Source organism: Ascaphus truei, chromosome 18 (genome assembly GCF_040206685.1).
Source record: "Ascaphus truei isolate aAscTru1 chromosome 18, aAscTru1.hap1, whole genome shotgun sequence".
NCBI lineage: Eukaryota > Metazoa > Chordata > Amphibia > Anura > Ascaphidae > Ascaphus > Ascaphus truei.
This window is the reverse complement of record NC_134500.1, coordinates 23,827,017-23,853,209: the sequence shown is the minus strand read 5'-3', so window position 1 is coordinate 23,853,209 and position 26,193 is coordinate 23,827,017. Positions and strand designations below refer to the sequence as shown.

Here is a 26,193-nt window from a genome sequence, read left to right as displayed (position 1 = left end):
TGCATACAATATGCACTGATGCACCCATCTGTATATGCCATGTCGGGGCTGCCAACTCCAGCCCTCAAGGGCCACCAACAGGTCAGGTTTTCTGGATATCGCTGCTTCAGCACAGGTGGGTCAATCAGTGGCTCATGATTGACCCACCTGTGCTGAAGCGGGGATTTGCTGAAAACCCAACCTGTTTGTGGCCCTTGGCTGGAGTTGGCCGCCTCTGCTCCATGTATACATTAGTGAGTACTGTCCCTTTTCTTAGCAAGTCATCCATAACCTGGTCACTTAAGGAGAAAAAGACAAGAGACAGTGCGTTTTATTTTTTTTAAATGATCATCAACCTGAAGTCGTTTTTAAAATCACAACTGCACAAACGTCACTAATAATAAAGCATCATCAACGTTAACATGAATTAAATATATCCCTCTGTCTTTGGATCACACTGCAATTGATACCATGCACCAAGTGACTCAATGACTCAAAACGCCCAAACTGGGAATATGAGAGGGTGTTATAATGGGGAAGCGACAGGGCCAAGAACGTCCGTGACTGCACATGCAGAAAAAAACTCCTGGCACTGGAAGATTGGAAAAGGAACTTGCATTTGTATGTAACTGGCAATCCCCAGTGTTTCGCGTAATGCCACATGTGGTCGCGAGCCGTCTCTCCGCGTCCAAGTCGCCGCCGGCGTTTGGCCGCTCAACCCTTCGCCGCCGGCCGTTTCGACGAGAAAGTAAGTTTTAGGGGAGGGGGTTAGCTTTAGGGGTTTTAGTGCAAGGGGCGAAGGTTTGTAGGGTAGGGGGTAGCGTAAGTACTAGGGGTTAATATTAGGGGGGTTTGGGGTGTAAGGGGTTAAGGTTTTTACGGTAGGGGGTAACATTAGTATTAGGGGTTACTATCAGGGGGTTTTGGGGGTGTAAGGGGTTAAAGTTTTTAGGGTAGGGGGTAGCATTGGTATTAGGGGTAAAGATTAGGGCTTTTTAGGGTCATGGTATGGGTTAAGGTTACTGACTTACTTTAGCGCTGAAGCGGAGTTTCCTTGAGGCGAAGTCACCGGTGTTTGAAACATCTTGTGATCTGTAACTGCGCATCTTGTGGACACATCTAGTTCATATTTGCACCTTTCAACTAAATAAAGATCACTCCATTATAATCTCTGGGTGTTACTGTAATTATTCATTACATTTAGAGATGGTGAATTTTCAACTTTGCTTTTTTTTCCCCCTTCTCATTTGAAAATACATTTTGAGTATTTTTCCAAAGGAAAATCCCGTTTTTTTTTTGTTTTTTTTAAACATTTTTGAATATTCTAGAGTTTATTCTTTTTTTTTTATTAGACATTTTTTAATGTTCTCTGATTTTTTATTTTTTAACATTTTTGTGGGGTACGTTTTTGAATATTCGCACATTTGCGAATTCTCAACTTTTTAAAATGCCAAGTGGTCGCAAATATTCAAAAATGGGGGGAAAAAAAATAAATTTCGACGCAAATTTGAAATTGGTGTAAAATGTGTCCATCTCTAATTATATTCGTTATGCCTTTTGGCAGTATTTTATATATAACCTCACTACCAGTATCTTTCGGTAGACTACACAATTGCTTATGGCTCCAAGAATCTAACGGGACCCTGATTCACACACACACATATAATATATATATTTCTATAGAAATGTCATCTTTTGTACTTCGATTATTTCATAAATGTTGATCAACGTAAATGACACGTGGATCCCACTTATGTTATAGAGGGCTAGAATAATGTGTGGATCTCAAAGATATTTCTACTTAAGAGTCCTGAATGTTGTGGTTTCATAGATCCTGCTATGAAATCCTATTGCAGTTTTGTTCCCTATATGTATATATACAAATACACAAACAAATCCTGTAAGTGCTACACCCTATTAATTGTGAAGCTGATAGTTTAAGCATATACCATACAACATGTGATATATATGCACCATTTAAACAAGAAGTGCCACCTTCCTAGACACTTCTAAATAAATTGGTGAATAATAGCTCTATTTCTAAGGAATGGAATCCTGCAGGTGCCGTAAGGAAGGCTATATCAATATGACCATATGTAGTGATTTAGGAATAAATTCTATATACTCCAAAGTGGCCATTTGGGACCAAAATACCCAATGAAGTCAATAGGAATTTTCATCCAAAACCCGCCCAAAGGGCCTCTTAGGCATATATAGAGTTAGGCCCTTAGTAATAGGCTTGTTACCCTCTTGTTACCCTAGACATTAGACCTGGTAAGAGCGAGACGTGCACTGAATAATGGGAAAACTGAGGCATAATAAGTGATGCATTAATGTTCACCATACAGAGAATACAGTACACCACTTGGACATGGAACAAAGGGGCAGTGAAAGTCCTGTAGCACATACTAAATGATATCATATTAATATTTCAAATTGCCACTAAAATAAACAACATTTATATATATATATATATATATATATATATATATATATATATATATATATATATATATATATATATATATAGTATTATACAGATTGACATGGGTAGGCACACTATATACATTTACTGTAGACCATACAAGCATATTTGTAACTAAAGCAGGTTTACCACTATCCTTATGTGAATGGGCACTAAATTCCAGTACTGGCATTTCCCAGTGTGCCTGAACTCCTCCCAAAAAACTTGAGTGCAAAAAATAAAATAAAAAAATACAGAATAAGGCTGCAGTTAAGATGTGACTTCATTGTACTCGTATAATCTAGGAATCTATCCCTGAGAGAGGGGAATATTGAGGAAGTAGAGGTTAAATAGAACACAGTTGAAATTGAAACTGAGACCAATGCTTCTGTTGTGCAAGATAGTATTTCTTTTAGTCCTGAGGTGGAGAAAATTGTTTTTAGAAGTTGGTTGTCCTTTGAATAAGTATTGTGGTCAATTGCCGTGAGATGAACATGACATACAGAAGTTAAGAACCCAAGTGAACCAGAAATCTGAAATTCTGGCCAGCCGAAATAGAAGTTATGGGATTCTGGAGATACAAAAGGAAGGGATCTGTGGAAATCTAGAGATCCAAAACAGAAGGATTGTGGAATTCTGGAGGTAGAAAATAGAAGGAACTGTTGATTTCTTGAGATCCAAAATAAAATGATCTATGGAATTCAGGAGATCCAAAACAGACTGAATGATAGAATTCTGAAAATGCAAAACAGAAGACACAAAGTTTTTTCTAGAAATCCAAGAGAAAGGCAGTCAAGGATGTCTGGAAAACCAAACTGAAAGGAACCATGGAAGATTATCTTTAAAAAAAAAAGGTAACTGGTATGTTTTGTCGTTTAAAATAAGCCATCTTCAAACAAAAACAAACAAAAAAAAAAAAAAATCTAAATACCTAGAAAAAAATATGTGAAATGTGTAATAAAAAGACCATTTCACAAAATGTTCCACATTAGCAGAGGTAAAGTGCTAATGTCCAGTGCAAGTAGATTTAAGGAGAGCTTGCTGGGCTGATGGCTGGGCTAGATGCATCTGAACGGCTGTAGTCACTGACCGACCCATTTCTAGAGCTGATACCGCCCCGCCTCTTAAGCATCCCGGGCTGAAAGTTGGCATGGCGGCGGGCATGCTTGGTCAGGTGGTCACTGCGCATAAAACGCTTCTCGCAGATAGGACAGCTGAACTTCTTCTCGCCGGTGTGAGTGCGGTAGTGCCGGGCCAGCTCGTCCGACCTGGCGAATTTCTTGTTGCATTCCTCCCAGCTGCATTCGAAAGGTCTCTCACCTGGGGAACGAATGGGAGACATTTGGTTAATATCAACTTTGAGCACAAGGCCATCTTAAATATTCAGTAATATGCTCTATACAAGAGGATTGTGCTTTGCCGATTAGCATGTGAACACTTAACTGTTCGCTTTGGGTCATTTAAAATAACATTGAATGTAAAATATCACATAAAAAACACATAGGGAAATAAATAGGTTGGTAATCTGATTTATGGGAATCACACAGGGCTCACTTTAAGAATAGGTTATTTTTGGGTGGTGCTGCAATGAAGCAATCCACTCTGTCCAGGGATGAAAAACGGCCTTCGACAACACCATTACTGTTGAGGCAATCGATACGGAACACATTTATTTACTGGCTTGATGACTGGCATTTCTTTCTCCCAAGAAGGGTATATCATAAAATATGAAATATATACTAAACTGGGGGATCTCAGAGAAGAAACAGGATAGTTTAGGCCTCCAGTAGTAACGTGAAAATATAAACTCTACCAGGCAGAGGGATTTATCGTGAGTTTTGCCAGTGGATACAATGGTATTGCAATTTCACATAATCCCACATTTAACATACAGTAGAAATTCATGGTAAATACGTGAGCGAATTAGAACTTATTATTATTATATATCCAATGACACAGCAAACGTCTGTATCTTCACGGAACACTGAATTAACCATTAATAGAGTTGTGTAGAATAAAGTATTATTAATTAGTAAAAAAAAACAAGTAAGTCAATGTAACATGAACAGCCCTATCCAGTATCATGCATTGCCTGAGTCTCGGGCATTAGAACGGTGCCTCGCAGTCTCACACAGCATGGAGGTAAAATTGCCAGTGCTGGAAGACCGAGACCAGAAGCTGAACTAGCCAAACGTGGGCCCCGGTACAAGAATATATTTGGCCCAGCGGGGGGGCAGTGCTGAGCCAGAACAATCCTGCTACCTCATCCTCTTCGGTTGCTGAACCAATGGTATTTCTTCCCCTGCCTGAGACAGTTCTAATGCCGCCCCCCCCCCAATAGTATCCCACTTCAAACCCCATTTCCATGCTCCCTGTCATGACCCCACTGCATTTCTCATGCTAACCTCATGCCTGTGTGGGGCCCGGTCTCATGCTCTGAAGTGAAGATGTCATCCTCCCTTCACAGCTCCTAATGAAGGACACACATTCATAGCAGTGGTTGGCAACATGGTAATCCTCAAAAGGGCCACACATTACATACAGTATATATATATATATATATATATATATATATATATATATATATATTACATATACACACAGACACACACAGACACACACACACACAATGTATCTCTTTTGGGGACGGAGATTCTCCTCACAGTTTTCAGTCATTTGTAATGTGCTGTATGTATTAATGCAACAACCCACATCACTATTCATCTTTTTACACAATCTATATTAGTAGGTTTCTGTGACCATACTGTAGGCTGTGTTTGTGTTCAACGCACCCCAAATGAAGTGCCAATGATACTAGGTAGAGATGGGCACATTATTTTGCCCAAGTACGAATCCCACCCGAAAACAGCATTTATTCGCAAGTGCAAATAATCAAGGATTTTACCCCAAAAAGTTTGGTTTGTCTAACTTGGTGGTTCTCAACCTTTTATTTACATTGAACAACCCCTACTAGAAAATATTTGTTCAGTGAACCCCTTAATTATTCAATCGTGTTGCCTGATCATCAGACTAAAATTGTGTGACCAATTCCAAGCAGTAAAGGATCCTAAGGTAGTGGGGCAACACATGCTTAATAAGGCACCTCGGTGGTTGCAGACCACAAGGTGACTGAATAGTGTAAAAATATAAAATAATAAACCTACAGAGGGGATCTGTGTCTAATGGATTTCTTCACTTTACTATATGTCGCCCTGGGTAGTTTTGGGGCTATAGTTCTGTCCTCCTCCTGTCAGAAATACCTGGTAAGGGCAGATTTGCCAGGAGCAATCATGGGTTTTCCCCACACATGCTGTGCAGTGAGTAAGTGAAGGCAGTGTCATCAGGCCTTGTGTCCAATTAGAGACACAGGGGTGATGCTTACTGGAGCTACTTACTGCATGGCACTTCCTGATTTAGTCAGTCTGTCCCTACAGTGGGAGGGGCAAGGATACCCGTACCCAGCAGTCAGGGCTCTGGCAGGCTTGAGGCCCTCCCTCTGGGGAGTGTGGGGTAAACCTATACCTCATATCCCACCAGGGGATAGGGGAAGAGCAAGAACCACTCTTGGTGCCCTTGGATGGAAGTGTGTTCAGGGACATCCTGAAGGTGAAGATCCTTCAACTGCTGTGATTACGGCTGCTGAAGAAGGAACCCAAATAAAACATCCTGACTTTTTATAAAATTCCTCCTGCCTGAGACTGAAGTATATTGGGAGGAGGGGACGTGTTCTTTTGCAGATACTTCACCCCATACAGCTTGGGGCTGCACAAGATGGAGTCGTTGCACCTGTGAGTAGAATTCGGGCACAACCCCAGAAGCCTGTCCTGGTATTCCCCTTTACCACCATGCGGGAGACCCAGGGCCCCCTTTTACCAGCAGGTGTGCACCACACAGAGCCATGTAACCAGAGAAGTATCTCCCCTAGGAGACCTTATGTGAGATTTGGTGGGGGAAACAGGGTTACATATACAATAGATCAGAGCCCTCAACCCAGTTCTCCGAGGGGGTCAGATCACAAAACACTTAGGAGTAGCAGGGCCACAAGATTATTGCAATGTAATATTAGATGTATTTAAAAACTTGAAACTGATAATAGTTGAACATTTGGTAGGCATCTGTAGTGTAGTATAATATCTGTACCATATATAATTATATTAGCTTAAGTTACAAGTGAATGTGTATTAAAATCTGTGTATAATATGCTGTGGCCTTTATTATAAGGTAGTGCTGGCACCGCGACCGGCTTCGCGGCCGCGTGACGTCAGCCGTCGTAATAGCGATTCCTGCTTATAGTGCAGGAGACGAGAGGGCAATCGGGGGGTGTGTGGCCGTGAGCGGTTCGCCCTCATTGGCTGAAGCGTTCATGTGCCGCTGACGTCACGCGGCGATCGGGCGAAAAGTCAAAATCCTTTTGACTACCTGCGATCGCGACCGCTCCGTCGCTCTGCAGCGCCGTCGCAGTCGCGCCCACTATGGGCACCCGCGACCGACTGCATGTACTTGCTACGGCGCCGTAGCCAGCACTATAAGCGCAGCTTAAGGGTCACAGGAGTATTGCAAAACTGTGTTTATTCCTGTTTCGTTTTATCCATAAACATACATATCCTGTTGTGGTGTCGCCCCTTCTTGCTGGCCACACATACGTGTGGGGGTTATTATCTTGTACGAACTTGGCCCCCCACCTCATATACTGAGGTACAGCCAAATAAAGAGGGGTTACAATACAGTAACCTTTAGACGGCATTGGGCTCTGGGGAGAGCGCTATTTTAACTTCTCCAAAACTCAGATTAAAATAAATAAAAACGCTGCTGCAAAGGGCAAGATGAGCTCTCTTAAAGCAAGTTGTAAATCTAAAATAAAAACTGGCGATCGGCGCAGCCTCGCTTTAGGAAAGTAGCAAAACTATTTATTATTCTTGCTGTAAAATGAATGACTAGCCACAAGTAAGTGTGAACACACCTAGGATAAATAACCTTGCCTGCTGACTGCTCACTTTACCCCGAAATGTTCTTGCAGTGCCGTTGCCTCAGCACCGAAGCAACACTTCCTGCCGTCTTGGGGTAACACCTTTCCGTTTCTCTTCAATTACACAGGTAAACATCGGTAACATGCCAGGAAAGCAAAGCTTGCGGCAAACGGAGAGGACGACCAGATGCTTAACATTCAAAGCTCGAGTGGGACTTCTCATGCTACTTACAGAAACTCTGCTGTCTCCGAAAGAGGATGTGGTTACACTTATGTATCAAAGCTTTTTTTTTTTCCCCTTAACTTACAGTTACAGGGAAAAAGTTAAAGGTGCAGTCCCACTTACAACCAACTTCAGCTAATGCCCGACATGTAAAATAAATTAAAAAACAGGGTCGATACCTTAAAAATATATAAATGTCAGACACATAGAGGCTGATTTTAAGATATCATGAGATTTTTGTTTATGCTTATTTAAAGCAACAGTCAGTGGTGATCGCCACCCCCACCCCCCCTCCCCAATTTAACCATTTCCGTAATTAGCTTTCTATTGCAGCTTTCAGACCCCTTAAGTATGTAGCACTGCAACCTGCCTCCCCCTGGGAGATCATGCCTAGCTACAGGTCCGTGGGGTACTGGTTACCTGTGGGGGTCCAGGGGAGATGTGCTTCCGCGATGTTGTGGAGAACAGGACAGGCTTTAGGTGATCCTCAGGATCTCTTCATTGGTGATCCTCAGGATCTCTTCATTGGTGACAGCTGCTCCAGCAGAGTTGGAGGCAGTCCCCGCCATGACAGTCTTTTCTCCTATACTTCTGCCCAATAGACTGCGACTTAGTCAGAAGTATACAGCAGGGGCCCGCTTCCCGACGCTCCACTTTTCGGCGATCCGCTGATATGGCGGTGCCGAGAAGGGGGCCGCCATGTCCGCGCATGCGCAGAACGGGCTGGCATGGGGTCGCGCATGCGCGGAATGAAGGGGTTTCCTTTTGTCTCGCATGCGCAGAACGCCACATTGACGGTCTGCGCATGCGCACCTAAAGAAAATCACCGTTTCCACTTTCCGGTGACTTTCGCTTTACGGCGGGTCCTCAGAACGGAACCCGCCGTATTAGTGGGGCCCTCCTGTATATAAAAGGGATCTTTATTGGTGCAGCCACTGCAGGTGGTATCACAGCGTTTGCATCATAGTGGAGAATAGGTTCCAGACCCCTGGATGGTGCTGGCCAGCAGGTAATATTGAAGCCTTGTGCTCTGCACAGACCTGGGTTCATGCAGCCCCAGGAGGGGCTGATCTCCTCTCTCTTCCCCGGCTGAGAAGATCCAACTGACTATAATTTGGGGTGCATCCTCCCTAATGCAGAAAGGGGAGGGCACAGGGTCTGCACCATGATTGGCTGCAACACAGACCCAGTGTCACGTCTCCTGCCACTCAGGGAGGGGGGTAAACCCCACAGGGTTGCCTGTCACTGCCTGTAGCTACTAGGGCTTACGTGACAGGAGGGCAGAAAGATAGTCTGGACCAGCCATGGCTATAAGTATAATACACGTTTGGAGCGCCAATCATGTATAACCCCCTTAAAAAACAAGCAGAGGGCGATGGTACATGCCAGTGGTGCGCAAACTAAGGGGCGCAAAATTATTATTGGGGGGGCGGGCGGTTACAGAGGTCCCGCACTCTTCCCCAAAGCATTTAAATTAAATGCCGGGGAGTGCGCGAGGCCTCTGTAACTGACTTACCTTACCACGACACATGACCCCGCAGTTTAATTTGATGCCGGTTCCTAGGTAAGGGGGGGGCGCGAGCACTGGGGCTGAGCAGGCAGGGGTTCGCAGCGCAGAAAGTTTGCGCACCCCAGGTGTACGCTATAAGGGCCCCTGGGGTGGAACTTGACGTATGGTACGTCGTTAGGGCAGTGGAGGGTTATTTTTAAGCGCAGGGCATGCTCAGGGGACACGGTACTAACATGTAGGCATTACTAAACTCATATAGGATTCTGGGGCCATTCCTGCTGGAATGATTGGTTTTGTTTTCTCTATCCCAATTTATTCACTACGCTCCATGTTTGTAGACCAGCTAGGGAAGGGCACATAATGAGAAAATAAGGGTGCAGTAATACACACTCATAGCTTCAGGCTTACAAATATTTCCATTACAACATACCCTAACTAATTTAAGAACACTCACACTTATCTAATCTTTTTAAAAACCGGCATCAAGGATCTAGTTTAAAGCAGCAATACAGGTTTAATATTATTTTTATTATTATACTGGATTGAAGCAGGGGGTCTCCGGAGCTGATCTGCGTTAATTTCATGCCCGGGCACCCTCTGCTTCCAGAGATACTTACTGTACCTCCGCAGCGGTGCCGGAATCTATTCAGGCAGGCAAATAGCGTGCCTAACATAATGGCGACGTTTAAATGTCACGCAGGCCAATAGGATGCTGTGTTGTCATCCGGTGCGGCTTCCTATTGGCCCGCGTCACCAATGATTTTAAATTGCACAGAGATACCGGCACCGCTACGGTTGGTATCTTTGGAAGCAGGGGGTCCCCGTAGCTGAAATTAATGCAGATCAGCTCCAGAAACCCCCTGCTTCAATGCTGTAATAAGAAAAAAATAAATGAAACCTGACTTGCTGCTTTAAAACAATTAGAGGTGAATATCAGTAACAATTTTGGTGGCAGGAATTTTAATGTGGGCCGTCTCCCACTTAGAGGGTTATTCATCAAGCTCTGTTATTATGGGTTAACACACCCAAACAGGCGTTCGGCTCCATGGGAGATGATGCCCGTTCTGGTGCTTTAGCCTGTAACGGAGCTAGACGAATAACCCTCTTTAGAAAGGTTCAAGGAAATTTATGAGGGCCCAGTCCTAATGTGGAAGGGATTACCCTTTGAAAAGCAAAGCATTTAGAGAGGATTACACCTTCAACTCTCACGCATTCAAAGTTGCAATTGTGCCTTTAACTTAAAAAAAACAAAACATTTTTTGCAGTGTTAGATTGGAATTAACCCACACAAAATTTGTGGACAGAGTACATTTCAATCACGTCATTTGGTGTGTCACAGTAATGCCCCCATATTTTCTGGCTCGCCACTAAGAACTCTCCTGGCAGCCATTTTGAATTCACAACACATCGGCACTTTGCCTGTGAATCTCTCATGAGCGGTTTGCATTGTTGACAACTTGACAGCTCTACCTCGGGGCACTCTCCTGGTTTTAAGTGAAATAAATAAAGCCTGTGAACAGGAATTACACCTTCACAGCCACTGGGAACTGCTTTGTGATGCACACTGCCATGTGTACAAATCAGATCCTGTTTATTGTACCTCGAGTCATCTGATACTGGAAAATATGGTATTCATAAAAAAAATATATATATATAACTACCAACCAATTTGCTAAGAATATGGACACCGCCTTTTCTTTTTTTAACCCACAACATATACGGTCCTTTCTCCTACTCTCATAAACGTATATTTTAACACCTTCAACCTTTTTCCAATGCATTGCAGTCTGTGGCACGGGGGGGATTTCTTGTTTTTATATATTGTGTGAAATGAAGGGGGTGGGGTCACTGAAACTGATCTGCAGTCTACACTCCACTTCAAGGGACCACCTGGTTCCTGAAATATTTGGAGGTTAAGCCACTGTGTGAGAATAGTTGACCAGTAGAGACAAAATGGCTGCCGGGGACAGCCTCGCTCCGGTGGCTATAGACTCCCAAGTCATATTTGTAGTTTTTTTGTGTCTTACGCTGGCATATTAAAGCAGCAAAACATGTTAAATATTATGGAGTTTTTAAAAATAAATTTGTTTTGTAGTAATAGATAATAGTGACTTTTTCTTTGTTTTTCAACTCTTAATGCCATTTTTAATGAGTTGTAATATACTGAGCATCTTTTGATTTCTATAGTGCGTTTTAACCCACCCTAGGGTTGCCAGGTGTCCAGTTTTGAACCTGACAGACCGGTATTTTGCCCCTGCGTCCGGTAAAAAATGAGAGGTAATACCGGACATGTATGTATCTGGTATTACCTCTCTGAACATGCGGTGGGCAGCGTGAGCCGGGACAGGTGTGTCCGTGCCCCGGCTCTCCCACAGTTGCGGGCTTTCTCCCTCACTCGAGCTTCTGTCCCTAGCGTGGGACAGAGTGGGAGGCCTGCAGCTGTGGTATGTATTTTTAAATGTATTGGGTGGAGTGGGTATATTTTTATATGTATGGCGTGGGGGGTATATTTTTATATGTATTGGGGGTGGTATATTTTTATATGTATTGGGGGGTGGTATATTTTTATATGTATTGGGGGGGTGTTTTTTTTTATGTATTGGGGGGGTGTATTTTTATATGTATTGGGGGGTGTATATTTATATGTATTGGGGGGTGTATATTTATATGTATTGGGGGTGTATTTTTATATGTATTGGGGGGGTGTATTTTTATATCTATTGGGGGGGTGTATTTTTATATGTATTAGGGGGTGTATTTTTATATGTATTAGGGGGTGTCTTTTTATATGTATTGGGAGGGTGTATTTTTATATGTATTGGGGGGATGTATTTGTATATGTATTGGGGGGGTGTATTTTTATATGTATTGGGGGGGTGTATTTTTATATGTATTGGGGGGGTGTATTTTTATATGTATTGGGAGGGGTGTATTTTTATATGTATTGGGAGGGGTGTATTTTTATATGTATTGGGGGGGGTGTATTTGTATATGTATTGGGGGGGTGTATTTGTATATGTATTGGGGGGGTGTATTTGTATATGTATTGGGGGGGTGTATTTTTATATGTATTGGGGGGGTGTATTTTTATATGTATTGGGGGGGTGTATTTTTATATGTATTGGGAGGGGTGTATTTTGCACCAATTTGCACCATTTCATATTCTATTTCACAAAAAATGCTGGGAGGCTCAATCCCCAAACCCTTCCCCAGAATTTTTTTTTACGAAATAGAATATGAATTGGTGCAAACTAGACATAAAGGTGTGATCATTGCTACCTGGCCACCCTACCCACCTCCCAAACAGTGCAAGATCTTTGCAACACTTTCCTGTTTGGGATAATTTGTTGCAAATGTTCCCAGCAGCTTGAGCTATAAACTGTAACAATAAATAATGCTACCTTATTAATACAAGGATACATTGTAGCTGCTGAGCTACACTGACTGGAGCGGCCATTATGTTAGGCTCACAGCCAGGATTTGGACAGATTTATGACAGGAGCACCAAACGATGGCCAGTTTAGGTAAGAATGTAGAATTATACATACATTAGAACAGCGGTGGCCAAACGTTTTGACCTGCGGCTGGGCGGCCCCCTTCCTGGGCCGCTTGCCCTCCCCTCCCAATGTCTCTGCCTCAAATGACGTCGCGGGTCATGTGACATCACGCCATTTGACACGCGTTGCCATGGCGACGCTTAGCATCACATGACCCCGCGTTGCCATGGCGACGCATCGCCAAAGACCCGGCTGGCAGCAGGTAAGTGAGTTACAGAGGCCTCCCCCGGCATTTAATTTAAATGCCGTGGGGAAGTGTGCGCGGCCTCTAACTCTGTAACCGCCCGCGCTCCCGCCCCCCCCCCCTGGGGGGCGCACCCGCCAGTTTGCGCACCGCTGCATTAGAAAGTAGTATTGCTGCTTTAAATACAAATATCTTAGGAATTGGAGCCCCACCCCCCCAAAAAAAAATCCCCCCAGCAAAAACAAGCAGCGTGAACTGTTGCTTTCTACCCTTTGCTGTCAATGAGTCCTGCAACGCATTGCAAAGCTAGACTAGGCGCGATTTTGCTGCTTCAAGTCCCTTTGCAGTCTCTCTGGCAGCGAGTGGGTTAATCTGTATCCCAATAGGCATTTCAGTTGGCTACGTGGGGGTAAGCTAGCAATAATTTGCTGCCACAGAAGGTGGGGGGGGACCCCCCATAACCTGCTGAACTAGCTCAGATGCACTTGAAATATAAATAAGTCCTATAACCCCACCTGGAATTACCTTACCCTGTCAAGGCTGAGACAGACAGATGGGAATGCAAGAATTGGCAGAAGAGGTGGGGTGGGAGGGGGGGGGGTTAAACAGGGAAGGGTGGGGCACCCTTCCTCTCAAGGGCAAGAAAAAAAGGAGAGAGAACAAGCGCTGTCTGTGGTTTGCAGAAGTGAATGAATAGGCTGTCAACAGAACCCTATAACCTGCATCCTAAAAATACCTCTGGCTATGACCAGGAATGCGGACATTTCACAATATCCTTATCCTGGTTACTTGCAGGGAAGTGTTAACAGCCTTGGTTTAACCCTTTGCGTTAATAACAATACCTTATTTCATATAGTGCTGTTCTCCCAATGGGACTCAAAGCGCTGCACAATATAGTGCATGGTAAGCAGCATTGTACACAGGAATTATTACAGACACAGTCCCTGCCCAGATGAGCTTGCAATCTATGTCTTTGGATCCTGAGGCACAGGAAGATAAAGTGACAAGTTCACAAGGAGCCGGGATTTGAACAAGCTCTGTGTTGTTATCAGTCTGTGCCTTTACTCACTGAGCCATTCCTACAGGTAGGGTTGCCAGGCGGCTTCTCAAAAAATACTGGACACAATGGTGAAAGGAGCGACATGCGCAAAACGCACACACACACCCTTCTCCCCTCTCTCTGCTCCATGCTGTTTCCTACTCTCCTTGGTCCCACCCCCAAGCTCCTGACACCTCCTCCTGATTGGCTGCATTATACAGCAGCCAATCAAAGATGGAGGATGCTGTCCAGTACCCTAGCACAAGTCCTGCCTAGATAGGTACACGTACATGTCCAGAGAGGTAATACCAGTATACACATACATGTCCAGTATTATCTCTACTTTTTTACTGGACAGAGGTTCAGAGGTTCCAAATACAGGATAGTCCAGGTCAATACTGGACACCTGGCAACCCTACGTACAGGCCACTCTGGCATCAAGGGGTTAATAATCAACAATTATCCCTTATATTTAATGATGTTTGTTTGTTTTTTAGTTACATTCTTAACTGGGGGCAGTAAAAAAAAAAACCTGAACCTTATATTTGGAGCTTCAGGAACTTTTTGTTTCTAAGATATTTATATTTTGATGTGTCCTTCAATTTCTTTTAAAGATGGCCGTCACAGTCCAGAGGCGACAATGTGATTGCAAAAATCACATGACTTTTTATTGTTGGAGTGAGGCTGATCTGGCGCCATATTGATGACACAAGTGGAGAACAGCCGGTAACTCCCGGGAGGTTCCGGAAATCGCGCAGGTTAGGATCGAAAATCTATAACCGCTCTAGTCCCACGAGGCTCACATATTTTGCACCTACAATAGTGAAAGCACTCGGGCATATAACATATTTAGCCTGTTCAAGGTTTTATTCGTATTTATTGTTGATTTTTAAAGCGCCGACATATTCCGCAGGGCGGTACAACGCGGGTACAGAGTTATGTATAATGCATAAACAGAATGACATGCCAAGTAAGGACAAGCAAGAGCAAACAGATACAAAGAAGCAATGCCATTCACAACCTAGAGCTGAGTTGGGCAACCCTGTCGCCAATCGCCACAAGTGGCGAATCGGCCATGAAAGTGCGGCGAATTTGAGTTTGCCAGCTCCCACAGTAAAATAAACTTTTTCCTGACGGCATGTGCTGGTTTCCGCTTTCTGAATGAGTCAATGAAGTGAACCAGCCTATTTTGATCTGGTTTAATACTGATTGGCCGGCAAAGCCGGCCAATTCAGTTAAACAGCAATTCTACTTGTTGCCAAGTAGAACAAAGAAAAACCAGTCAAACAAATATATAAGGGAACCAACAAGTGCACTGTAAAAAATGCACTTAAAAAAGAAGGGTTAACTTAAAAGAACCCATGATGGGGGATACCGAGCAGAGCACCCCGCCTAACGCCCACTGGGAGGCAAACTCCGAAACCGTCCCAGCGGACTCGGCGTACATGAACTCTGCCCAAATACGGGAGTGCACCAGCGCCCGGAACACTGCCACGATGTCCGTTGGGACCCCCCTCTCCAAACGCTGCTTCCTGGTCTTGTAAATGGCTACCTTAGCCACTGCCAGGAGCAGGTTGACTAGGAGATCCCTAGGCTTATTGTCTCGGGACACTGGGCACCCAAAAATAAAAAGATGAGGGGAGAAGTGTAGCCAGAACTGCAGGAGAAGGCTCCTCAAGAAAGACATGAGGGGCTGCAGTCTAGCGCAACTCGAATAAATGTGATATACGGACTCCCGCTCGCCACAGAAAGGACAGGCGGCGGGGGAGTCCGTGAAGTGTGCCAAATACTCTCCTGTGCTCAGTGCACCGCGGAGGACCCTCCAACTCAAATCCCCAGCGGGACGGGGAACCAAAGCTGAATAGAGCTCTCTCCACCGCGGTCTCTCGCCATCGTTCCCAAGAAATACCCACCTCCAGATGGTATCTGGGCGGGTGACAAGGGCGAGGTAGTGCACTATATGGAGCACCAGAGAATACAGGACTTTCCTCGGCATGCCGCGGAAACATGCCGGGGACATATCCCCAACCTTCTGAGGTTGGGGGAGATAGGAGCCCGAGGGGATTGCTGTGGTTTGGGTTCCACGCAAAGATCCGGAGAGCTGAAGTTGATAGGTTGACAAGGCTCTCCGGTCTGCAAAACCCCCTCGATGAAGGTGCATGAGTCGGGGTGGATTGCATCTTTAATCTCCCGGATCAAACGACGAGGGACCCGGGCAGTAAGCATACCCATACGGGGTGCAAGCACCTCTGCGCTTACCCAGTCTCGCCGCTCATAATCCAGGAGATCCCCGACTCTGGTCACCTGTGCAAGGATTAGCCGGCGACAAATAGAGGGTGAATCCAACATCCGAGCCCCCACTGCCGGATTATACAGCAGGGGCCTGATGATAAACAGTTGCCGGTCATACCTCATACTGCGCAGCTGGCGAAAGAAACTGGTCGCCAGCTGGCACCATTGCGGAGACGGATCTGCGAATAGGTATCTCTGCAGGTATTGGAGGCGGAAAGTGTGTAACTGGGAGCGGACACACACCACTCCCTCTCCACCCTCCTCCAAAGGGAGACACGCAACTCCCGCAGAGACCCAATGCTTCCCCATCCAGAGGAAATCCATCAACCTCCTCTGGATCTTGTTGATAAATTCGGGGGTTGGACCCATGGCTATCAGCCGGTGCCATAGCTGACTGGCCACCAGCTGATTAATCACCAGGGTTCTTCCCGTAAGGGAAAGCATTCTCGACAGATACACCCATGACCCCAGACGAGCAATGACCCGTTCTTCAAGATCACTGAAGTTTTCTGGGGCCGGGTCCTCCGCAGCAGACAGGTAGACTCCCAGATACTTGAGAGTATCGCTCTCCCACGAGACATTCCGAAACGCGGGGGGCAAGGAGTCCACCTGTAAGGGACCCACCAAGATACCGGAGCACTTGGACCAGTTGATCCGAGCAGAAGAGGCCGGGGTGTAGACCTCTTGGCACGCTTGTGCCCGCTCTAAATCATCTAGGTCCTGGGCCACGAGGAGCACGTCATCGGCATAAGCCGACAGGACTACCCGCATGTCGGGCTCCCGCATCACCAGCCCGGTGAGCCTCCTCCTCAGTAGGCAGAGGAAGGGCTTAATGGCCAGCGCGTACAGTTGCCCAGACAGGGGGCACCCTTGACGTACTCCCCGACTAAACACAAAAGGTGCCGTCAGGGACCAGTTGATCTTCACCAGACACTCTTCAGAGGCTTAGAGCATCTGGAGAAAGCCCACAATTTGTGGGCCGAAGCCAAACGCCCGCAGGGTCTGCATAAGGTAACGGTGATCCACCCTGTCAAACGCCTTCTCTTGATCGAGGGACAGGAAGGCGAGTGATAGACCAGTCCTCTGCGCGTAATGCATCAGGTCCCGGACCAGAAAAATGTTGTCATGAATACTCCGGCCCGGGACAGTATAGGACTGGTCGGGGTGAATCACCTCTGCCAGCACGGACTTGAGCCTCAGCAAAAGCGCTTTGGCTACGATCTTATAGTCCGTGCTGAGCAGTGAGACCGGTCGCCAGTTGGAAATTTGGCAGAGATCCCCCTTCTTCGGCAGCAGAGACAGTATTGCCCACCGACATGAAAGGGGCATCTCACCGGTCTCCAGGGCTTCGGCTAGGACCTCGGTAAAATCAGGTCCCAGCATCTCCCAGAAAAACCGGAAGAACTCCACAGTCAGCCCGTCTAGCCCCGGCGTTTTTCCGCGGGACATGAGATTGAGGGCTTCAGAGAGCTTGGCCAGAGTCAAAGGTAACTCAAGCCGCTCCCTTTCATCCTCACTGACCGTGGGAAGCCCCTCCCATAAGACCCTGCATTTATCTGGCTGGATGGACTCTGGAGAGAAAAGATCTACATAGAATCTCCGGGTTCTGTCCCGGATGCTCTCCGGGTCAGTCAGAGGGGTACCGTCCTCTGCCAACAAGCAGGTGATATGTCTACGGTTTCCCCTCTTTTTCTCCAGCGCATAGAAGAGGCGCGACCCGCAATCCATCTCCCGAAGGAAGTGGATGCGGGATCGCACATACGCCCCCCCGAGCTCTCCGATCTTCCAAGTCCCGGAGAGTGCACTTCCTCTCCACGTACATACTCTGCAGGTATTGGTCTCCTGCCACAGACAGCCGCTTCTCGAGATCGAGCACCTCCTCCCTGAGGGCCTCGATCACAGCATCGCGCCGCCCGCTGGCACCTTTCGTGTACTCCTGACACACGAGGCGCAGATGAACCTTGCCCACGTCCCACCACTGCTCTAACGTGGCAAAGTCTGACCTGTAACCTCTCCAGGCCATCCAAAAGTCTCGGACCGACGTCGCAAACCCCTTGTCCTCCAACAACGTATTGTTGAAGTGCCAATATGCGGCTGAGGGTGCTGCAGGTAGCAGCGTCACCGTCACGGACGCACAATTATGGTCCGTAAACGGCGCCAGCCTAATGGCACTGGACTGGGCTCGCGACAGGCTGTGGCTGGAAATATACAGCCTGTCGATCCGGGACCAGGACATCCGTTCACCCCTAAACACCCTAACATGGGTGAACTCAGTGGATGCCTCAGGATGTTGTTCTCGCCAGACGTCTACCAAGGAGTAGCGGGTGATGACCTCCCGCAAGGCCGACGCAGAACACGGGTGTGGCTCCGGAACATTCCGGTCTTTCCGAACCTCGAGGGTACAGTTAAAATCACCCCCGAGCACCACGTGTTCGTCCGCGTCCACTGTCTCCAGGTATTCGGACAATCTGACAAAGAACTGCCTTCTCAGGGGTCCGGTGGCAGGAGTATACACGTTCAAGAAATTAAACGTGTAGTCCTCGTGCCGGACCCTGAGAGGCAACAGGCGACCTGGAACAACAGTTTTGGCAAACAGCAGCTCAGGTTGAAAGGATTCAGCGAACAGGGTCACCACCCCACAAGATGTCGAAGTGAGGTGGCTGAAAAAGGGACGCAGCAGCAGGCGATAGCGCTGAGTGAAGCAGACGAACAGTGTGTGTTGTTTTAAATGTTCGATTGAGCAGCCTAATTTCTCAATTTTTTACATGGTGTCGCGATTTTCACTTCTCATTCGCCACACTTGTGGCTACACTGAAAAATAAGTTGCCCACCTCTGATCTAGAGGGAACTAAGGTCAATGTTGGAACAAAAGATGAAGTGGCTGCTCATTGTGGATGGCATATGGTTCAGCCGCATAATTTATCCCATTAAGGTTTGGGGGTGAGGATGTTAGGGGGTGTTAGAGTGGAGTTTGGTTCGAGCGTAGGCCCCTATTCACTGTGCTGTAAAGACTCCTGATGAATGGAGTTGATCTTTTCCGTGTGATAAGTACCTTTTCAAACTAACAAACAAAAAGCCTTATTGCATGCTACATTTTTTTAATTGGCATCACATTGTAGGTTATTCGGGGAAGGGACACCTTTTCCTAAATGTCGCTTTTATGTCTGAAAGCATTTCTTCTCATTGTTTTATTTATATTATTTTGTATTTATATGATTGTCACGTGTATTACTGCTGCTATATGTTGATTAATGGTGCTATATAAATAAAGACATACATACATACATACATACATACAGCAAGGCCCCGCTTTTCGGCGATCCGCTGATACGGCGGCACTGAGAAGGGGGCCGCCATGTCTGCTCAGAGGTCGCACATGCGCAGAACGTAGGGAAATGAGGGGGAAATTGCCGGGTTGCGCATGCGCACAGCTGAAAATCGCAGGTTCCACTTTCCGGCGATTTTCACTATACAGCTGGCCCTTAGAACGGAACCCGCCGTATGTCCCCGGGGCCCCGTTGTACAAATACGTTAGGAATGATGCAGTGAATCAAAAGCTGAAGTGCTCTATCCCGTTATAAGAAGGCCCTGGAAAAGTTTATTTTTTTTATTCCTGAGAGGTTGAAAATTACTGAAGGATTTGATAGCTATTTTCTTTTTCTTTTTAAATGACGGGAACAGGGTGCAGCAATCGGTTGCATTTCTGCCTTCTACAGCACTGAAGGTGTTAAAATTGATTTCCCCGTGAGTGTAGTACAACGAATATTTTGCTGGCGAGACGAGCAGTACCCTCTAAGTAAATTAGTGATGGTTCCCGCATTTTTTAAATGAATACCATATGTACAGGTATCAGATGGCTGTTGAGGTACCTTATTTGTGCACATAATGGAGAAGTGTGATTTCAAGCCATAAAGATGACAAGTGCCCCATTATTTATTGAAATGCAAAGCACTGATTCAATCAACTTTTAGAACATAATGCCCTTTAACCCCTTTTTTTAAAATTTAGAACCAGGGGGTCCCCACAGCTGAAATGAACTGAACAACACTACCTTCAGCTCTGGGGTCCCCCTGAGATACTTACAGCTGAAGGTCGGATGTTGCAGTCCCCTGCAGAGGGACACAACATGGGAATCTCCCGCCTCACGTTGACCATCTGTCGCAGTTTCCCATTGGCCAGAGTCACACATTTACATTACACATTTCCCATTGGCCGGAGTCACACAGGGCATTTAAATACTATCACACAAACACAGAGTGACTCGTCGCTCTCCTAGTGACTCCTCCCCCTGAAGAAGCGTGCCCAGCACGTGAAACGTACGTCGGGGTATGGTGACGTCAGACGCTTGACGCACACCAGGAAGAACGGTCTGTATGGGCAGGGACATGCAGCGAAGGTAGTATTCCTCCATACACAGCAACACGCTGCTTTGGTTATGCGGTAGCAGTCTGGACACTTAGAGATAAGTTATAGCTGATTCTAAGCTATTTTGTCCAGTAGCGCTACATCACTGTTACTGGTGTGCTTATGTTTTATTTTCTGTTGTTGGGCAGTACCCCCGCTGATTGCACTACACACTGTATTTACATCTACTCACAGTTTGAATTTCTGTTTACCACCAGCATATACGTAAAACAGTGTTATTGCGACTTTACCAAGCTATATATCTACCTTCAGCAGTATGATATATTTATCTGATACCAATGTGTATTAACACATAAACCTGTCCCATTTACTAGCCCATCACCGTTCGGTCCGTGAGGATTTTAAATCCTGTGTGTGTTTATATTTGTTCCCCATAGTTGTTAAGTTGCGTCGGTCATTTATTTAATAAAATGTTATTATTTTTGGTTTTAATTGGTGTTTGTAGTCCGTTGGCTGGAGGTTATATACCTCCTTTTTGGTCCTAGTGATTTCACTGTATCTCCACCATACAGATCAATGTATGGTGACTCTGAGTGCTATTATTAGGGCTTTTAGTGACTTCTCTTAGTCACTTGTCCAAGTGTTTATTCATTTAAATACTAGCAAGTACCGGTGCTACCGTCACCACCAAGTACTACGAGAACCAACCGGGTCCCCGGAGACGAAATTAGCGCGGTTCCCAGCCTGCTTTAAGCGCTTAACAGTTTGTTGTCTGTCTATAGCAGGGTAGCCATTTTAAACTGTGTTGGTCTGCATACTCCGGTTCTTGGCTATAGAACAGGGGTAACCAGCTTCAGTCCTCAAGAGCTACCAACCGGTCATGTTTCCAGGATATCCCTGCTTCAGCACAGGAGGCTCAATCCGTGGCTCTGTCGAGCCACCTGTGCTGAAGCAGGGATATCCTGAAAACCTGACCTGTTTGCAGCTCTTGAGGACTGGAGTTGGCTACCCCTGTTCTATAGCTAAGAACCAGGGTATACAGACCAACGCAGTTTAAAATGGCTACTCTTTCATTATAAATGGTGCTTGGATAGTTTTCATGGATTTTTTTTTTAGTAATGGTGTTTGACTTGATTTCAGAAGTAGAGTCTAAGGGGAGGGGGGTTGGTTCTCCATCAAACTGCAATAGTGCCGATTGGGGCACTATACACGGAATTGATGTCAAAAGGAGTTTCCGTGATATCAGCACTCTCCCAGTTTAACCCTTTGAGTGCCGGTGGGGACGCAGGGGGTCACGGCCCCTCATTCACTCGCAGTCACGTGATTATAAATGTTTTTTTTAATAGCTACTATGTTGCGGGGCCCGCTGGGCGCCAGACCTCATGATGTAGTAGCTATGTCTTGGGGTACTCAAAGGATTAATGAATAACCCCCTAAATGCTTTCAAACTTCACTGGCTACTCAACACATACACAAATGCCGACATTTTTTATTTATATATATATACTAGCTGAGAGCCCCGGCGTTGCCCGGGATGTTTGTGGTGTGGGTGTGGCATTTGGGTGGGGAGTGGTCCACGCGGCCCATGTGCGGTGGTAGTGCTGCTGTGGCTGTACTGATGGTGATTGTATTGGTGTGCTGATTTGGGAGGGTTTGGTGCTGATGTGGGGGTGCGGATGTGGGTGTGCCGATGGGGGAGGTGCAAAGGTGGCGATGTGTGGGTGCTGATGGTGTTGATGGGGGCTGGGAATGGTGGGGAGCCGAGAATGCCAGTGTGCTGGGGGGGCATGGGATACCGGTGTGCTGATGTGGTGGTGCTGGGGTGTGTGTGTGTATACACGTGTGTGTGTATGTGTATACACGTGTGTGTGTGTATACACGTGTGTGTGTGTATACACGTGTGTGTGTGTATACACGTGTGTGTGTGTATACACGTGTGTGTATACACGTGTGTGTGTGTATACACGTGTGTGTGTGTGTATACACGTGTGTGTGTGTATACACGTGTGTGTGTGTATACACGTGTGTGTATACACGTGTGTGTGTGTATACACGTGTGTGTGTATACACATGTGTGTGTGTGTGTGTATACACGTGTGTGTATACACGTGTGTGTGTATACATTGTGTGTATGTATATATTGTGTGTGTGTATACGTGTGTGTGTATACACATGTGTGTATACACGTGTATACACGTGTATACACATGTGTGTGTGTATACACATGTGTGTGTACACATGTGTGTGTGTACACATGTGTGTGTGTGTACACATGTGTGTGTGTGTGTACACATGTGTGTGTGTGTACACGTGTGTGTGTGTACACATGTGTGTGTGTACACATGTGTGTGTGTGTACACATGTGTGTGTGTGTACACATGTGTGTGTATACACATGTGTGTGTGTATACACGTGTGTGTGTATACACGTGTGTGTGTATACACGTGTGTGTGTGTATACACGTGTGTGTATACACGTGTGTGTATACACGTGTGTGTGTGTGTATACATGTGTGTGTGTGTGTATACATGTGTGTGTATACATGTGTGTGTGTGTATACATGTGTGTGTGTATACATTATGTGTATGTATACCTGTGTGTATACGTGTGTGAGTGTATACGTGTGTGTGTGTATGTGTACATGTGTGTGTGTGTATGTCTCCACGTATGTGTTTGTATGTCTCCATGTGTGTGTGTGTGTATGTCTCCATGTGTGTGTGTACGTGTACATGTGTGTGAGTATACGTGTACATGTGTGTGTGTACGTGTCTACGTGTACATGTGTGTGTGTGTGTGTGTGTGTACGTGTACGTGTGTGTGTGTGTGTACGTGTCTACGTGTATATGTGTGTGTGCGTGTCTACGTGTACATGTGTGTGTGTCTACGTGTACGTGCGTGTGTGTCTACGTGCGTGTGTGTGTACGTGTGTATGTGTGTGTCTATGTGTGTGTCTACGTGTGTGTGTTTGTGTCTATGTGTGTGTGTTTGTGTATACGTGTGTGTGTGTATACGTGTGTGTGTGTGTCTACGTCTGTGTGTGTGTGTGTGTGTGTGTGTGTCTACGTGTGTGTGTGTGTGTCTGTGTCCCTGTGTGTCCTTTGGCCCGTGACTCCGCCTCAGGGAAGGGGGGGGGTGGGGGGGGAGGTGGTGGGAAGGAGGGGGGTGGGGGGGAAGGGGAGGTGGGGGGGAGGTGGTGGGAATGGGGGGGGGTGGGGGGGAGGTGGTGGGAAAGGGGGGGGGGGTGCGGGGGAGGTGGTGGGAAGGGGGGGGGGGGTGCGGGGGAGGTGGTGGGAAGGGGGGGGAGGTGGTGGGAAGGGGGGGGGGGGTGCGGGGGAGGTGGTGGGAAGGGGGGGAGGTGGTGGGAAGGGGGGGGGTGGGGGGAGGTGGTGGGAAGGGGGGGGGGGTGGGGGGAGGTGGTGGGAAGGGGGTGGGGAGTTGGGAAGGGGGGTGGGGGAGGTGGGAAGGGGGGTGGAGGTGGTGAGAGGTTGTAAGGGGGGAGTGAAGGGAAGGTGAAGGGGGGGGTGGAGGGGAGGTGAAGGGGAGGTGAAGGGGGGGGGGTGGAGGGGAGGTGAAGGGGGGGGGGGTGGAGGGGAGGTGAAGGGGGGGTGAAGGTGGGGGTGGAGGGGAGGTGAAGGGGAGGTGAAGGGGGGGGGGGGTGGAGGGGAGGTGAAGGGGGGGGGGTGGAGGGGAGGTGAAGGGGGGGGTGGAGGGGAGGTGAGGGGGGGTGGAGGGGAGGTGAAGGGGGGGTGGAGGGGAGGTGAAGGGGGGGTGGAGGGGAGGTGAAGGGGGGGGTGGAGGGGAGGTGAAGGGGGGGGGTGGAGGGGAGGTGGGGGGGGGGTGAAGGGGAGGTGAAGGGGGGTGAAGGGGAGGTGAAGGGGAGGTGGGGGGGTGAAGGGGAGGTCGGGGGGGGTGAAGGGGAGGTGGGGGGGGGGGTGAAGGGGAGGTGAAGGGGGGTGAAGGGGAGGTGGGGGGGGGTGAAGGGGAGGTCGGGGGGGTGAAGGGGAGGTGGGGGGGGGGTGAAGGGGAGGTGGGGGGGGGGGTGAAGGGGAGGTGGGGGGGGTGAAGGGGAGGTGGGGGGGGGTGAAGGGGAGGTGGAGGGGAGGTGAAGGGGGGGTGGAGGGGAGGTGAAGGGGGGGTGGAGGGGAGGTGAAGGGGGGGTGGAGGGGAGGTGAAGGGGGGGTGAAGGGGGGGTGGAGGGAGGTGGAAGGGAAGTGGAGTGAGGGGAGGTGAGATGAAGGGGGGTGAGGGGAGGTGAAGGGGGGTGAGGGGAGGTGAAGGGGGGTGAGGGGAGGTGAAGGGGAGGTGAAGGGGGGTGAGGGGAGGTGAAGGGGGGTGAGGGGAGGTGAAGGGGGGTGTGGGGAGGTGAAGGCCGCTCCCTCACCCGTCCGGCCGCTCCCTCACCCGTCCGGCCGCTCACTCACCCGTTCGGCAGCTCCCTCACCCGTCCGGCCGCTCCCACGTGGATCTGAGGCGGGAGGCAGCTTGTTGTGGCCGGTCCCCCGCTGTGTCCCGGGCGCTCGCTCGCTCCGCTGACTGTAGCGGCGCCGGGGGGGGGGGGGGGGGGGGGGTGGAGGGGAGGTGATTTGAAGGGGGGTGGGGGGAGGTGAAGGCCGCTCACTCACCCGTCCGGCCGCTCCCACGTGGAACTGAGGCGGGAGGCAGCTTGTTGTGGCCGGTCCCCCGCTGTGTCCCGGGCGCTCGCTCGCTCCGCTGACTGTAGCGGCGCCGGGGGGGGGGGGGGGGGGGGTGGAGGGGAGGTGATTTGAAGGGGGGTGGGGGGAGGTGAAGGCCGCTCACTCACCCGTCCGGCCGCTCCCACGTGGAACTGAGGCGGGAGGCAGCTTGTTGTGGCCGGTCCCCCGCTGTGTCCCGGGCGCTCGCTCGCTCCGCTGACTGTAGCGGCGCCGGGGGGGGGGGGTGTGGAGGGGAGGTGATTTGAAGGGGGGTGAGGGGAGGTGAAGGCCGCTCACTCACCCGTCCGGCCGCTCCCACGTGAAACTGAGGCGGGAGGCAGCTTGCTGTGGCCGCTCCCCCGCTGTGTCCCGGGCACTCGCTCCTCCGCTGACTGTAGCGGCGCCAAGGGGGGGGGAGGCTGATTTCGGGGAGGAAGAGGCGGAGGCTCCGGCGGGTATGTGAGGGCGCCCCCCCCCCCCGGGTTATACATGCTGCTAATGTACACCCCCCCCCCCTACTGTGTGTGTGTGTGTGTGTCCGTGTGTGTGTGTGTCCGTGTGTCCGTGTGTGTGTATATCCCTGTGTGTGTGTTTTTGTCCCTGTGTGTCCTTTGGGCCGTCACTCCGCCTCAGGCCAATGAGAGGTGTGCGGGGGCGGCCCAAGGGACCAATGAGATTTCACCTAGGGACACCGGACATCCAGCAGGCAGGCATGCATGCAGGCAGGCAGGCAAACATACAGTGCTTTCACTAATATAGTATAAGATATATATGTATTTAAAACCAGAGACATAACATAAAACACAGACAAAGCTCAGTGCACATCCAGAAAAACTTATATACGGTACAGTGCCTAAATGTACATGTATAAATAACTAATAAATAAAATGGTCTTTTAGTTTAACATTTTGGCCAAATTGTTGTAAGCCCTTGAGCCAACT

General features: G+C 48.0%; 1 protein-coding gene across 1 annotated transcript in view; it reads right to left on the bottom strand.

Moving 5' to 3' along the window:
• Positions 1-267: 267 nt before the first annotated feature.
• KLF13 (KLF transcription factor 13) overlaps positions 268-26,193 on the bottom strand; it is a 69,524-nt gene continuing 43,598 nt past the window's right edge. The window contains exon 2 of the mRNA XM_075575881.1: positions 268-3,763. Coding sequence (XP_075431996.1) covers positions 3,471-3,763 — 293 coding nt within the window. The 3' untranslated portion in view covers positions 268-3,470. The remainder of the gene's footprint in view (positions 3,764-26,193) is intronic.